The sequence below is a fragment of the Patiria miniata genome, unplaced genomic scaffold (assembly GCF_015706575.1).
Source record: "Patiria miniata isolate m_02_andy unplaced genomic scaffold, ASM1570657v1 HiC_scaffold_30, whole genome shotgun sequence".
Taxonomy (NCBI): domain Eukaryota; kingdom Metazoa; phylum Echinodermata; class Asteroidea; order Valvatida; family Asterinidae; genus Patiria; species Patiria miniata.
In genome coordinates, this window is record NW_024037070.1 from 1,328,641 (window position 1) to 1,345,196 (window position 16,556).

Here is a 16,556-nt window from a genome sequence, read left to right on the forward strand (position 1 = left end):
TGGTGAGAGTGCCCGGCCCGTGCTGACAGGCGCGGTCCGCTGATCAGTGTGCACGTACGTGCCGTTCGTTGCGCCCCGCACATCGCCGAGGTCTGATAAGGCAGCCGCGGCCGATAACGGGTTCAGCTATTGTTTTGGACGGGAAAATATTGCAAAAATAGCAAACGAACTGGGGTTTGTACCCGAACACAGTGCTCGCCCAAAACGCACCCATTTTGCCGATAAGCACAGAGCCCCTTGCTAATGATGTAAGCAATCATAATGATGAAATTTTTCAGACATATTAACTTGTTTGTGGTTGTAGTCAGTATCGGCCGTATTATATCATGGCCTTATAAAAGTTATAATCCCTCTCAGTGCCGCTCGGATATTCGACATTTTGTACTACAAAAAAGAGTGCAACTTGAGAATAAGTCTAAATTGGTACTTCACTAAACTTGCACTGAATATTAATATTGTCAAGTTTAAAAAAAAAAAAATCTATCTTCGGCCCAAATGTCACACAACTTCCATCGTGTGCCACATAAGCCAATGAATTACATAACTTCGTTTGTCGCCTATCAGCTTATGCTAACAAATTATCATGTAACTGGATCATTAAACGGGACAGGTGGACATCGGCCTTGGAACTCAGACCATCATGTCAGGCACTCCTCAATGCATAGATGATGCACATAACACTATGGGTAGTACAGGCACAGCTGGGGGTACTGCCCAAACAATGATGAACGCATTGCGTATGCTTAAAGAATTACCCACAATTCCGGTTTTAGGTCTGGCTCTAATCACTTACGCGATCCCCTGATGTCTCATACACTGACTTTAGGCAAAATAGTTAGACTTTCGCGGTCTTGTAACGAGACTGTGACTCTTAACGAAACATCGAATGAAAAGTGAAACATCAAATGCATATTGCAAAAGATCGAATGCAAACATGCCGATGAAACATCGAATACAAATAGCTCGAAATGTCGAACATATTTGTAAAACATTGCTCACATATTTGAGAATATCGCAAATATATTGTAAAACATCACACACAATTGTATCGAAAAACATCGCACATTTAATGCAATACATCGAACATAATATTGAAAACATCGCACATATATATCGTCAAACAAATTGAAAATCGCATATAAATGTAAAACATCGCATACATATATTGAACATCGCACATATATTGTAAAGCATCGCACACAATTGTATCGAAAAACATCGCACATTTAATGCAATACATCGAACATAATATTGAAAACATCGCACATATATATCGTCAAACAAATTGAAAATCGCATATATATGTAAAACATCGCATACATATATTGAACATCGCACATATATTGTAAAACATCGCACACATATATTAAACATTGCACACATAATGAAAAACATCGCACACTTATTTTGAACATCGCACATAAATGTAAAAGATAACAAACACATATTGAACATCCAACATATATATTGTAAAACATTGAATATTGCAACGTTTGACACGCCATAATTACTTGCTCCTGAAAAGTCAGTCATCACATCGACAAAAAGGTTACATTCACTTAGTCATTTTCTAGATTAGATGAATAACAAGTCACTAAACAACATCACATTACAGACTGAGGAAACCACACATTCGTTCAATGGGGCATATAGCTACAGCATGGCAGTTTCAAAATTCCAATTTGTGATTGTATTAAAGTAGGAGAATGAAGATCCTTTGATGGAATGCTGTTTGAATGGTACCTCTATGTTTTGAAGTGTTCATTTGATTTGAAGGCCATAGCCCCAGTGCATGTTGTGCCTAGTGGGTAACATGGCCCTGTCCTGATTACATACTTTTGCTGGGGCACAGAGTGTAATCTTTCAATACACTGATCCATTAAAAATAAGGCAAATGAATAAAGTCACTCAGAGACGGAGATTGTGTACTATCAATACTACTCAGGGGCGGATCCAGGAATTTTTGAAGGGGGGTGGGGTTTCATCAGCGAAACAAATCTGAAATGTAGACAGGTTTTTTCCTCCGGACACTTGGCCTTCTGGCAAGTTTTGGTGTCACATTTATTTAAGATATGATGCACCCTGACAAGTGTCTAGTGTGCTCATCTATACATTTATCAGGGCACAAGGCAGGATCCAGAAAACATTTATGGGGGGTCAAACATTATTTTGTTTCCTAAAAAAATGGGTCCACAAATGTTACATCCCAAATTTAATATGAAAAGCATGTATTACTTTTGTTGAATTTTGTGGGGTTGTGTACGCAGTGATGGCTGCCTTTTTTGTATCACTTACAAAAACTAATATTAAAATTACATACATTAAAAATTTGTGTGTGTTTTTTTGGGGGGGGGGGCCGGAGCCATTTTTTTTTTTTACGTCGCAATAAAGGCTGCCTTGTCGTTTGTCGATGTCTAGTCGCTAGCATTTGCAATATTTTGCAAGCACCACGCTCAGGGTTTTCCCGATGTGTGGTCATGTGACCGGTCCTATTTGATCGATAGAGGGCACTCTACTGTGCAAGCAGCAGCTAGCCTGTGGCTGGGCCAGCCATGTATCAGATTAAATCGAAAACCAGGCGTGCTTTCCAGTGCGGTCACGTGGCCACCCCTAGGAGCCAGCCATTGGACAGCCAAAGCCAAGTTCGCGCAAGGACTATAGTTGACCAATGGTTAACTAACGTTTGCCCGAACTCTGTCTAGTCGACGGTGGTTGACTACGCTAGTCGACTATTTGGAACCAGCCTACTGGGGTTGGTTGCTTCGCTGGTAACCAAAAGCCGCGCGCATTCATAACGCAAGCAGAGAGCCAGGATCCAGAAGTTTTGCGATGACATCGCTATGGCTGCCATACCCCATGGCAATATTACGAGTGGAAAGTTGTGCGTTCAGCCTGTGACTTTTTGTGAGTAATATAATTTCGGGGAGAATAATTTCAAGGAGCGATTTCCGCCCTTGCTTCACTTGGGTTGCACAGTAGGCCTACTGCAGTGAATAGGCTGCTTCAAGGATACTATGAACGCCAATATAGCATCTTTGTTGCTTTTTTACACCTGAGTTTGGGTTTATTGATTTGGTCCTGGAAGATTTCTTAACTTAACAAAAAGATTCCAGCTTCTTCTGTGGCCTAATTACGCAAGTTTATTTCTGCACCTGGTGATATCCAGTTTGACTTAACCGGTTTTTTTTTTTTTTTCGGTCCGAAATTTTGAGTAAGTGCAGGCATTTTTAAACATGATTTGCTATTCTTTTGACGGGAATAAGTTCTTACTTCGAGTTAAAGGGATTTTCAAGTTATCAGAGTTTGACTTATCGAGATTTCACTGTATATCACAATTAATTGAAGACTGACAATAAATATCAGGGTTTCTCTGACAAAGTGCCAGAGGAAAACCATTTTACAAGATCCCAATGTGAACTAATATTTGACTTTGTAACTGTGAAGTCTTTTTGAATAATGCCATACAGAAGTGCAGACAAAAGTGACTACCAATGCTCTACTGACCTGTGACTGGAGCTGGATATATAGCTGGGTGACCTCCTTGAGTTTGAGACTGAGTCTATCTGCTTGCAAGCAGTGCTCATCAGTGGCCGTATTGGCTTCTTTTATCTCTTGCTCCAGCTCTGTTTGTCTGTTTTTGAACCTCTACACAATTTGAAAATAAGATTAAACAACAAATGTTAAAAATAAATAATGTTGTATAATGAAAAATCAAGATTTAAGGCTGGTTCATACTTCAGAGAAACATGCACAACAAATTCACTAAATATGTTAAACTTTGGAAATTTTGCAATGTGAAACTTGCTATAATAGCTGAAATATGTGTTCACGTTGGCCCTTGTGCTGAGTATGACAGGCCAACCTAACTTATTTAAACAGAATTTATATGTTATAATAACATATGTGTAATAAGTGTGCAAAACCATCACAGAGCTTTTTAAATATTGACAGCTGGCTGAGGTAGTAATTTTAGTTTCAAATGGACCATAGAGCCAGGTCAAATGAAAGGATAAATATGTTCCTAAAAAGCTGACTTTGTATGATATGTACCCAAACTATGCATCAGCTATCAGTTCTTTGTTTTTTCCTTAAATAAATTATCTGTCAGTCTTATCTGTGTCAGGAATGTACACTTTTGAGAATAGATATGGGGGACTCACAAACAAGTTCCTGGAGTCTTCTCTATATTGACAGTTACCTGCTTGGCTTGGTACAGTCTATCGTTGGCCTCATCAAGCTGTGACATGGTCTCTGATAAAATCTTCTCAACGTTTTCTTTTTCCTGTTAAATCAACACAGACAGATTGAACTGATGAAAATCATATTTTGAAGGGGGAAAAAAAATCTAAAGCACAAGATGAAATGCATATTACTTCACTCAATCAAATGGCAGTTAATATCTGAACCACAATTGCCATTCCATTTTTGTTGTACTTTTGTACACGACACAGATAGATTTTATTATTTCTTTTACTTTTTATTAATTTAATAAGACAGGAAGTTTTAAATACTTTGGAAAATGTTAGGGAAATATTAGCACAATAACTTGTTCTTTTTGTAATATAGTGTGAACTCTTAGATCATTAGCTCAAGAAACAACTTTGGCAGTTTTTTAGTTGCCCTTTCTCCCACAGATTCCCACATGAAAACTATCAATTTTTTCCAGATTGATAAAAAATGTTTGGAACAGGGGCGGAGGAATGGGGTGAGGGGAGCAGGGTACTCCCCTCCCCCCAATTTTACCCAGTTTCCCCTCTTGTGGACATAAATGTGCACCCTCAAGCATAAATTTCGGATAATTTGTTTTCAGTAACCATTTCCCAAAATGGTATAGAAAGTTGATATGAACGGGGAATATGCAAACCAAGCCCCAAAACCCTTACAATGCGCCCTGCAAATGGGCACATTATGCGTACTTTGCATAATGGCCGGTTTTGAATAGCGCCCCCTATTTTGAAAGATGGTACCAGCCCCCCCCCCCCCCCCCATTTATTTTATGGAGGCCAAGTGTCCAGTGACAAAAAAATGTGTCAACATTTCAGCACTGATGTGCTCTTACTGAGCAAGTGCCCCTTTTCCGCTGCCACTGGGTTATGGAGCTCACCTTTATTTGAAGGAGCACCCTAACTTTCACTTGGTATATGATTTTGTTAGGCTCTAAAACAATTTCCCACAAAACTATAAAAGTTGGAAAGATCGTTAAAATGAACACAAACAAGTTTACTACTAAATTTCTTTAACTTCCAGTATGTGTGTACTAGTATAATTTCTAATCGCACATTTCTTTCTTTTTGAGAACTTTCTTTGCCTGAATGGCTCATTGTTTTTAACAGGTCTAATTTTGAGCCAATATTTCAGCTCACAGTATGCCAAGAGTTGAAGCTTACTTACCTTCCGGAAAGAATTTATCTCCGAGTGTGAGAAGTTAAGCGCTTCAACAAGCTTAGTCTTCTCCTCCAGACGCTCTTTTTTACCACTCTCTGGCAAGTGAATTTTGTTTGGGAAAAAAAAAATCAGTGCATCAGCAAACACTGATCAACAAGCAACACAATAAAAACAAAGAGACAACTACAGAAAGGATCAATCTAACTAAAATATCATTAATTTATTGAGATAACTATACACAGGGATATTGTCAATTGATATCTTGAGCAGCTACTAACAAATATATCCAAGTTGCTTTGCAAGGCTATTAGTAGCCTTTTCAGGGTTATTCATGTTGTTTACCTTGTATATTTCACATTTTACCTGTCACAGCATTTTTTTTTGTCAGCATTACTTTGTTTACTGCTTACATCTGATCTCAGGAAAATTTTCCTCAGATTCACCCAAGTTAATTCTTAAATGTGACTACATTTATGTGTGCTGCCATGTTTCATGTGGTGGGGGTTGTAAATGCCTGTCCATGCTTCTCATTATTTGTCAAATATACCATCACAAGGCCCACAGGTTGGTCTTCTTTCTAAATTGAAAAAAAAATGTTGGGCAGAGTGGGGTTCATGTAGCTTGGGACTATGGGATGATTAAGAATAGAGCTGTACCCAAACTGCTGAACTAAACCAAAACTCAATTTGATTTGATTTGTTTCTATTCATCATAATTACAATAATTTGCATTATGTTTTTAATAAAGGGACTTTACAAAACAAACATAATAAATGGCGAAGGCTGGCAGATAGCTTCAGCTTGATCTTGGCCAAGTCCCCGAAACTAAACTTTTTTAAGCAGCAATTTGACACGGAATGAAATAGCCGTTAAACTACAGTCATGACACTGTACATGTATTCACGGTATTCACGGTAAACTCTCAACAAATTTACATAAATTCTTAAAATCAGATAACTATAAGGGAGGGTTTGTCTACAAAGTATTTTGTCTAATTCAGTTAAAATAATATTAAATCAGTTAAAGTATCACAATAACTAGTCTGTAACACACTGAGTATTCAGTGTTTATACGTCGGTGAAGAGCGAAACCTAATTTGATATACATCACCCCACGCAAAATTCCATCTAACGAATAACTAGTCTGTTGTTATGGGATTTTACAAGTAAAAACTTGGTGCATAGATTTCGCATGTGTTTTTGAAGCTGTCATGCTCTACTGTCCATATTGGAATCTGACCAATTTGTATTTGCTAAGCATTGTTCGTATCAGTAATTGGGTTGAGGGTATTTTTGGGCGCATTTTTAAGAGCTTAAAAATCAAATGTCCCCAAGGACAAAATTGGTTGAAGTTTTATGTGTGTTTTATGGCAGCCATATAAAAGTTGGCTTATCATTGTTGGGTGAAATGAGAGTAGGCCCTGCATCATGTTCAGAAATTTGTTAGTAAGATTATGACATTCATAATTTAATAAATTGATATTGAAATCAATGACATATATAACAAGTTTTATTCTCTAGGGTTATTCTTACAACAATGGCATCAAGATACGCAGTAAAATTTCATACACATGAGCTCGGCAGTCTATATATTAATCAGAATACAATGTTTTTGTTAATGTTAAAAAGGGATTCAAAGTAATCAGAAGACTGAAATATATCAGATCTAATTTTGTGAGAAAGATAGTTTTTGATGTAAGCATTACCCCTCCACCTGCTTTGTTATCTCTAGTTTTATATTTAACATTTAACAGTGTTTCTGGCCTCCTGTTTATACTCCCCCGTGGAGTCCTTAGGAGAACAACCAACCAAGATACCAACCAAGATACATTATATCCCAGGACAGTAACCATTGAATCGGGTTCATCATGAAGCCATGTTTCTGTTTGGCTAATAATATGAAAAGTGTAATAAATCTCGTATAAGGAATGCTTAATGAAATCAAAGTTTTGTTAATGCTTCGCATGTTGATGTGATAAATAAAAAAGGATTCTTGCGGAAATGTTCTCACTTTAGATATAAGGTATGTATCTGTTAAATGCTAACACCCAGAAGCCTGGCAATGGCAGCCATTCTGGCCATCACGCTCAGTGTCACTTACCGATCATTTCCATGTGGATGATTTTCACTCAGCTTGGTTCTCAATGATCAGTGGTGTCTACTTGTCAATATTTTAAAATGATAACGCTACTTTGGCCGTGTAAGCATGAACCTTCATTGAATACCACGGAGCTCAGTGTGTGTTCCTGCTTATGCTGATACAGCATTCACTTCTCAAAGCACTTCTCAACTTAAGTGTTAATGTTCATTTTAACAGGTTCAGAAATACGAATTTTTTATGCAACATATTTCTACTTGCGCAACCAAAATTAACCAGACACAACTGCCAAAAAAAACCTCAGAGGCGATAAACTTACACACATCTTATTGGGAGAAAAATAAATGGTTCATGTGCTCTCACTCACCAGTTTTGTGTGGGAGAAGACAAATGAAAGGTTAATGACAAACTGCAAAATACGAACACATTTTCCACATACTCAATTCAATTTCAATTGGAAATTTGCACTCCAAGAGTGAAGCAAACATTGAATTATTTCAAATTCATGCAAGAAAGCAGGGGCAGTTTGATGCAAATTCTTACCAAGTTCTTTGATCTGTGCCTGTAGTTCTGTGATGGTCTTTCTGCTCTGTTGTTGCTCCTCACACTGTGTTTGTACCTTTATTAATTGCAGTCCTATTTCTTCTAATTCTTGCCTTTTCATAGCAACATCAGAACAAAGATGCTCAGCTTCAACAGTCATACCACCAATAAGCTGAGGGCAAAATACATACATAACTTCCTCACCATCAAAAGTCAAACTATGGAAAAACATGATCCAGTTTTCCCCAAATAGTGTTTTGCAAGGGCAGCCTGTTATGCTAGAATTTTATGGTGCCCCATATGTTTTGTTCTCAAATTTTAGTGCACACAGCTATATCTTCAAATCATCAGCTGCACGCATTTTAAATCACCAACTTAAAAAAAATCTGTGAAAGTTTGAGGCCTAGTCACATCGGACATCTTACAAGGAACAAACATTGCCAAGCGATCAGTTTTTCCAGCTTGATCGCAGTCTGATCGCATGCCTGCAATCAACAGGAAACTTGCGGCAGCTGACAGACAACATCCTGAATTTTTAGTAGATCCTTTCTTCTTTGAGGCGATCTGTTCAGGCAATCTTAAACTACGCTCTCATCATATGGCTTATTGGCAATCACTGTTCATTTTGTATGTGCAAAATTGCGAATAAAAAATGAAACAAAATATTGAGAGTTGAGTTGTGTCATTTGTTTCAATTGGCAATTGCTTTTCAGCCTTAAGGCTACGCCTTCTGTTAAAAGAAACATAGAGCTTATTCAGAAACCTACTCCTGGCATGTCACGGTAGTATAGCCATATTGTGTTGCTTTTAATGATTACTTCATTTCCAAGTTTCACCTGCTCAAAATTCAAAAGCCATAAATCAGGCAACAATTTGTTAAAATCCAAGGACATTTACCCTATCCTGTGACAAATAAATGCAAAAATGTGAAACCTGTAAGCAGCATTTTTGAACTACAGGTATTGTTTTTTCTAAAGATCATCAGAATTTATTGGATCCAAAGCAATATGAATATTTTAAAAGGGACTAATGGGACGCTTTATTGACTTCAGTCTAGAGTGTACGTATTGAAAACAATAGTCAGTGGTGGCGCCAGACTCACAAGGGGGGGGGGCAGTGGCGTAGCATGGTCATTTCTATTGGGGTAAACAATTTTTTTTTAAAGGGCACTTGCACATCAGCGCTGAAATGTAGAAACATTTCTTTCTCCGGACGCTTGGCCTCTGTAAAATTTAATAGTGGTGGGGGGAGGGGCTGGTACCCTCTGTCGATGGGGGCGCTGTTCAAAACCGACGATTATACACACTACCAATGGACAATCAATTATGCTTTTTATGAGCGGAATTAAAAAAAGGCACACGTAATGACCGATGGCATAAAAAGGGCACCGTTTAAAAAAAAAAGAAAAGCCAATTGCTCAGAAAAAAAAGGGCACTCGTTCGGAAAGTAGGGCACTTGTTAAATAAAAGAAGGACACTCTTTACAAATATTGGGGGTTAAGTGCTGGTGAAAAAAAGGGCATTTGAAAGGAAAAGGGCAGTCTTTACAAAATATTGGGGGTATATATCTTTGTTTTTTTACACGCAACCTTATCCCGCCAGCTACGGTCAATCATGACAAAAATCGCTGACAGTGGGTAATCCAAAATCACATGAAAAAAAACAACAGCAAGGAGCACGCACAGCAGCACTAATAGGATTTTAATGAAGAAAGCCTAATCTGAACTATGAAACATGAAGCAGGGAATTATGTAATACACTGGGCTCCCTCTTCTCAAGGCTGCCCAAAGAAATCAGGGGGAAGCCTATTCCAGATGTTTAAAGCGACTGGTAGGAAGCTCAGGTCATAATCCAGCAGGGTCTGGGCTCTTCTAACGCTAGGAGGGAGGGGACGATCAGCAGCGTATCCAGCTTTTGATTTTTTTTTTTTGGGGGGGGGGGGGGGGGCAACCGCACATCCGTGCCGAAATGTAGACATGTTTTTTTCGGACACTTGCCCTCCGTAAAAAAGCGGCGGGGGGGGGGGGGGGGGGGGGGGGGGGGTTGGCATGTTGTTTTATTTTGTTTAACCCTCTCACTCCCATGGGCTCCTTTTGGCACAAAAAGTCGACGCCACTTCTTCCTTTTGGCACCAAGCCATTCTGCTTTTTGCGAAAATGTAAATAGCGCCCCCTCTCGACGAAATGTCTCTCTGGCATTATGTAACTGCATGGTTGAACTGCATGGTGTATGTAACTCCATGCTTGAAGCATATCAAACAGACGACAAATGTACTCAATTATGTAAATATAAACATTATTCCTCCTCCCCCCTCCCCCCAAACAATGTTGCTAGGGGAATTGGCCAGTTTGCCTGCACGCCCTATTTCCAACAACATTGAATAAACATGCAGGTGGTTTGGAAGTTCACATATTGTTTACATTTGCTGGGCAAGCAAATGGGCTCTGTCCTCCATGCATAAAGTAGGAGGGCGCTTACATAGTGACATTTTTCCAAATGCTCCTGGTAATCGAGACTCATGAGTACTTTATTCTCCTGGGAGCTAAAGGGATATATCCATACACCCCGCATTATTAATGAAATCGTCTGAAAGTTTTTAACCAATAACGTGTCAGTCTTTCATTGAAGGAATAAGTTGGAAGTAACAGCTGCACATGTTTTTTTTAGGATCTTGTAATTGATTGGTACAATAGTTTGGAAGTTACGATTGAAAGTAAGTTTGTTTTCAGGATCTTGTAAATGATTGACATAATAATTTGGAATTATAAACGCGTATTTAACTAAACTGAAGCTAAATTAGGAATTTTCTTCCGAGTTTGGGTGTTTAACTTAACAAAATGTCCCCAAATAAATGGGTCCACAAATTCACGGCGCAGGAAAAAAAATAGATTTTAGATGCTCTGTCGTGCGATCTAATTTTAACCAATTTTGGTGAAAAGATGATGGTGTACGTAGTGGCAGCCTATTATTGTGACGTCACTAAAACAAAAACAATTTGGGTTCTGTTTTTTTTTTGGGGGGGGGTGTGGCATGGCCCTGTTCGCCCCCCCCCCCCCACTTGGATCTGGCACACCACACATGCACCCTAAGTTACCCTCCTTTGATAAAACACAAGATGAGTTAGATGCGTACATTCAACATTTCGAACCCGCAAACATGCTCATTATCGGAGGTTTGGTTGATGGCACTCATGTCCCCATATTACGCAACACTGGTTGTAGCACTGTAGTAATTAGATACGATTTAGTCTCCTCTGGGCAAAATAGAATCTGTGTACTTGAAGATGGTACGATTCGCAAAGCACTGATTGTGATTGTCGAACTAGATAAAAGGCCCATGGATTAATTCCGATTTGCGTGCGCCCACGGGCGCATGCGTGCACATGCAGGCAACCCCGTGCCACACGGGTCTGCTACAGGTCCATCACACTGCTGTCAGTTCCAAGAAAGGTTTTCAGCCATGTCCTGCTGTATCGCTTAGAACCACTACTCACCCATCACCGTCGCCCCCAACAGTCTGGCTTTATGAGGCGCCGGTCAACAATGGATGCAGTGCTCGCCCTGCGACTTCTTTCTGAAATAAACTGTGAGTTCAAGAGATCTCTTCATGATGCCTATTTAGAAATCAAGGCAGCCTTCGACTCGGTAGACCGGAAAGCTCTATGGCATGCCCTGAAAGCTACCGGAGTCCCACCATTCCTGCTTCAGGCCCTGCACGAGGGTAGTACCTCCACTGTCAGGTCAGGCTGCGTTCTCGCCCAAACCCTATTCTGCTGTTCCATCGACTGGATTTTAAACTGCCCTCAGTCAGATCTTGGTATAACAGTGGGAGATAAGTCCTTCACAGACCTGGACTATGCCGACGCCGACGCCCTGTTCTTAGGAAAACCTGACCAGTGGCCTATCTCACTCTAGAGGTTTGAAGAAGAAGCCAGGACGATGGGGATGCATGTGTCATGGGCCAAAACAAAGCTTCAGAATTGCACAGGCCTTGGTCCATCACTCGCCCCAGCCACTGTCATGGGCCAGCCTGTCAAAATCACGGAGAGGTTCAGGTATCTCGGCTGCGACATCAGCTCCTCGGGCTACTCATTGCCCGACATCCTTCGACGTATAGGCCTCGCTTCTTCAACCTTTGGTCAACTGGACCAGATGTGGCGGGACAAATGCCTTAACCTTTCAACGAAACTGAGGATACAACTTAAGTCGACTTGTGTCCTCCCCGTACTACTATATGGGTCGGAGACGTGGACGCTCCTAACCCAGGACGGGCGAAAGCTTCAAGCCTTCAATATGAGGTGCCAACTGTGCATCCTTGGTGTCCGGTGGTCCGACTTTGTCGCCAACAACACTATCATGGGGACCACTGGTCTCGAGGATATCCATGCTACCATCTTACCGACGCGTCATTCCCTCTTCAGTCATGTCCGACGGCTATCGGATGACACGCCAGCCCATGCCGCCCTTAAGCTTAGCGTAGATGTACTAGGGGGATTCCACCCTGACATTGCATGGAAGAGACCCAGGGGCCGACACCTGGGTGCGACAGATAGAAGTTGACCATGAGACATGTGCACAACAGCTGTGGCAGTCTGCATCTGATCGCTTGGTCTGGGCAGCTCAACGTCCCCCTTGATGGATTTGGAAAATGATGATGATGATGATGATGATCATAAGCAGATGAAACTTTTTGCACAGGAAATGATATCTCACTTAACCATATCCGAGAGAACTGTTAGCGAGGAAAGACGAAACATGAACTAAAAATGTCTCTAGAACACTTTCTCATTAATCAATGGTTTGCTATATCGGGAATTTCAATCTTCTAGTCACAAATTTGGTCAACCGTGTAATCAATTAGTAGTTCATACAAAGTTCAGAAAATACGCCATGAAAGTCGCACATGAAGGTATCCTTGGTGGAAATCAAAGCGCAAAGAAAACTACGGATAGAGTAGCTATAGCTAACTTCTTATGGCCAGGGGTTCAAGCCGATGTAAAGCGATGCGATACATTGTGCAAAATCTGTCAAAGATTTATACAGAAGTGTAGAGTGACCAAAGTCCCATTCGGCAAAGTACCCATAATCGATACGCCTTTTCATTGCATTGCCATAGACATGGTAGGACCGATTCACCCAATTTAAGACCATGAAATTCGATAGATATTAACGGTAGTCAATGACTCTACTCGCTACCCTGAGGCCATTCCTTTGCTTAACATACAAACAGTTACAGTAGCAGAAGCTATTGGTTAATGTGTGCACACTGTAGGTATCCCAAATGAGACTTTGACAGATCAAAGTAGTCAGTTCACTGCAGATTTAATGCGCGAAATGTGTTGATTGCTCTCAGTTCACCAATTTACCACAACACTTTATCATCTGTCTTGCAACGGGCAAACGTTTTAATGGCGTCAAGAAACAAATGCTGAACTACATATGTGCACAAAAACCCGGCAATTGGGACATATATACATAGCGCCCTTGCTCTTTGCACACCGTGACACACCGGAAGAAAGCACCGGATTTTCCCTGTTTGAGTTATTGTACGGACGTTCAATTCGAAGTCCCATGTCGATTTTAAAAGCGTTATGGATAGGTAGTATTGATAAAAATGAAGAAACTAGGACAACCTATCACTCATGGGTGTCAATCGGTGGGGGATGGGAGGGGGGAGGACAAGTCTGCCTCCCCACTTTTTAAGGGGGGGGGGATATCATATCGTTTGTCCCCCCCCCCTTTTTTCGTCCCCCCTCCAAACTTGTTTTGCTGGATTTTCAAGTGTTAGATATTTATTTTATGCCGTGATGTCATTGATTTGCATTTGAAGGAACATGTGTAGGGCTCTCGAATTTGGACCATGCATCTTAGACTCCAGAGGGTAAGTATACACAATGGGATGTTTATTTTGATTTCCTTAAAAATCTGAGTTTTAGGAATAAGGGAGACCTATGGAATAGGTCAACGAATATTCCTTTTAAAAAAATGTAGCCCAGTTGATTATATGGCGAGTTTTATTGGAATCTTATTTTGAGTATATCTTTTCGGGGTATAACTTTGGGAAAACTCACATAAATGGAAATTGTGGACATTTTATGCCACCATAGCGCCAGAATATGTTGGTAAAATGTCGCCAACATGCGAAGACTAGTGGATGTGTCACACTCTGCATGTGCAGCAAGTAACCCCCAAGTGACTACACCGGCAATAGGCTATGAACATACGTGACCTATAGTCAGTTGTTTCGCTGCCTATTGCTATTGCAACATCCCCAGTGGTCAAGCTCTTTCAATTTTTAGCAAGCTTTTCTACACTTTCATCGGAGCCTTATAATTAATTGCTCTTCGGGTTCTGCAATATTTGTCCCGATTTTGCTTGCTCGACAAGTATTCGTCTTTTGGGAGTGCGTTAGACTCCCCAGTTTGACTTTGGGCTGGTGACTGACTGCTGGCAACGACAGAGGCCAAAAATCTGTAAGAAGAATTTTTGTTTTCCTTTATCAAATTTGAAGTGCATTTAGAAAATATTCAATTCAGTGATGTATGGAGCTGGTGCATGATTACTATCAGTAATTTTTTGGTTGAAGAGTTTGAATGAAGTAATAGTCGATACTGCTCATCCGAATAGTGCATTTTTATTAGGTGACAGATTTAATCAATTCTGTATATTTCTGATGGTTTAGTATTATTGTAAGTGTGTATTGCAAATGCACAACTATTTTGGCGTTGGATTTATTAATTTTACAGTGGGCCCTTGTATGTGGTGGTTTACTACCAGATGTCTCATCTTGGTGCAGTACATGACGGGGGAAGATGCTTTGTGACCTGTGATGTGCCTGGTTAGTCTGCTTGTGGCGTGGCTACTCTGCTTGTAGGCTTAGCTTCTCTGTGTGATTTTACAGCTACATGATGGTTCTGCACATCCGATGTGGACACTAGCCGACCCAAGATAACAGACTGAACATTCGGTGGAGGGTTAAGTTTATTTTTGGGAATTTTGTATTGTCAGAATTAGTGAGTATTTTTCATTGAATATTGAGTGGCGTGTTCTGCCTTAGTGGTGTAATTTGTTGCCTTAGTGGCATAATTTGTTGCCTTAGTGGCGTAAAGAAATCCCCAGTCAGAAATCTTCGTTCACGAGAACTACATCAATTGACTGTCCCTCGTACCAATCACTCGTGGGGTCAACGGTCTTTCGCTCATGCTGCCCCGGAACTTTGGAACAATCTCCCACTTGAACTACGCCAAATGAAATCCCTGTCTACATTCAAATCTAACCTCAAAACCCATCTGTTTCTACATCGTTTTTGTAATTAATGTTTTTCTTTGTATGTATGCGCATGTATCATGCCTGGCGGATACTGGCACTTTACCAAGTGTTCATTATTATTATCCTTACTATAATTCCAGGAATCTCTGTCTGTCTGTCTGTCTGTCTGTCTGTCCGTCGATTATCTCCAGAACCGGGCACCTTTTGAAGTTGAATTTTGGCAGGCATACTGCTCGGGACACCAGAATGTGCAGTGCAAAGTTTAAAGCTGTTTGGACGAGCGGTTCTCGAAAAAGCTGCAAAAAAGCAGCATTTTTTTAGCCTCAACGTGGCAGATTATATACCTAGAACACGCGCAGTCTTTTTCAATTGTTTACGTCATGTTTGAGCTAAAGTGCGCATGCTTAATATGACGCAACAATGGAAAAAGGATGGGCACACGCATTGTAGGGCAATTACTGTTCAGAGTATTTCTGGAACTCACGTACGTGAGTAGCTGCACGGGCGTATGGGTGAATACCAGTGCCGGGGATGGCCTGGCGACATGTACAAAGTGCGCTCAACCTATGAGTGTGAGTTTAACCTGTGAAAACAACACAATTTAATCGTGTGCGTTGTTTGCATGATATGAGCATTTTGAAATTGCCCCTACCAAACAGGTGCATTTTTTGACGGGCCCTGCACTAGTTATTATAAATTGCCTGAGTGGCGTAAATTGCCTTAGTGGCGTATTTTGCCTGTGTGTTGTATTTGCCTGTATTTTGCCTGTGTGGCGTATTGTAATTTGATTGTTTAGCCTTGGTGGCATATTTTGATATTTTCTTGTTGAAATTTGCCTTGGTGGCATATTAATTGGATTGTGCCTTGGTGGCCACGTAGCTCAGCCCTTTGGCAGAGTGAGTTGAATTTCTTTAATTTTGGTGTAAGGTTCTTGGTGTAGTCGCTAATTGAATTTCATTGATGTGTTAGTTATTAACTTGGTTGATTTGTAATTGGAGCTCCTTAGTGATTGGTTGATTTATTGGTGTATTGATTTGATTGGATTATTATTAGTGTGTTGTTGCGTTCAAATTCCGGTTCACTTTTAAGTCTTTGAACAAGTGGAGAAAAGTGTAACATAAAGATTTTAATATTGAAGAGAACTGTAAATGAAGAATAGTGTATATGAGTGAACCTTGAGAGTGTAAATAAATTTGTATACATTAATTTGCACTTGACTAGCTGAGTCTGTTTACTGACTGAGTTCTCAAATTGACGCCTTTGCT

At 40.3% G+C, this 16,556-nt stretch overlaps 1 protein-coding gene across 7 annotated transcripts in view; it reads right to left on the reverse strand.

Annotated features, from left to right (window-relative positions):
• Positions 1-2,798: 2,798 nt before the first annotated feature.
• LOC119739326 (centrosomal protein of 55 kDa-like) overlaps positions 2,799-16,556 on the reverse strand; it is a 42,440-nt gene continuing 28,682 nt past the window's right edge. For 6 of the 7 annotated variants that reach the window (XM_038214216.1, XM_038214213.1, XM_038214215.1 and 3 more), the window contains 4 exons: positions 8,025-8,196; positions 5,392-5,480; positions 4,199-4,282; positions 2,799-3,645 (listed from right to left, as the gene is read on the reverse strand). In XM_038214216.1, coding sequence (XP_038070144.1) covers positions 3,418-3,645; positions 4,199-4,282; positions 5,392-5,480; positions 8,025-8,196 — 573 coding nt within the window. In that variant the 3' untranslated portion in view covers positions 2,799-3,417. Of the gene's footprint in view, positions 3,646-4,160; positions 4,283-5,391; positions 5,481-8,024; positions 8,197-16,556 lie in introns of all 7 variants that reach the window. The other variant, XM_038214218.1, reaches the window with a different exon arrangement.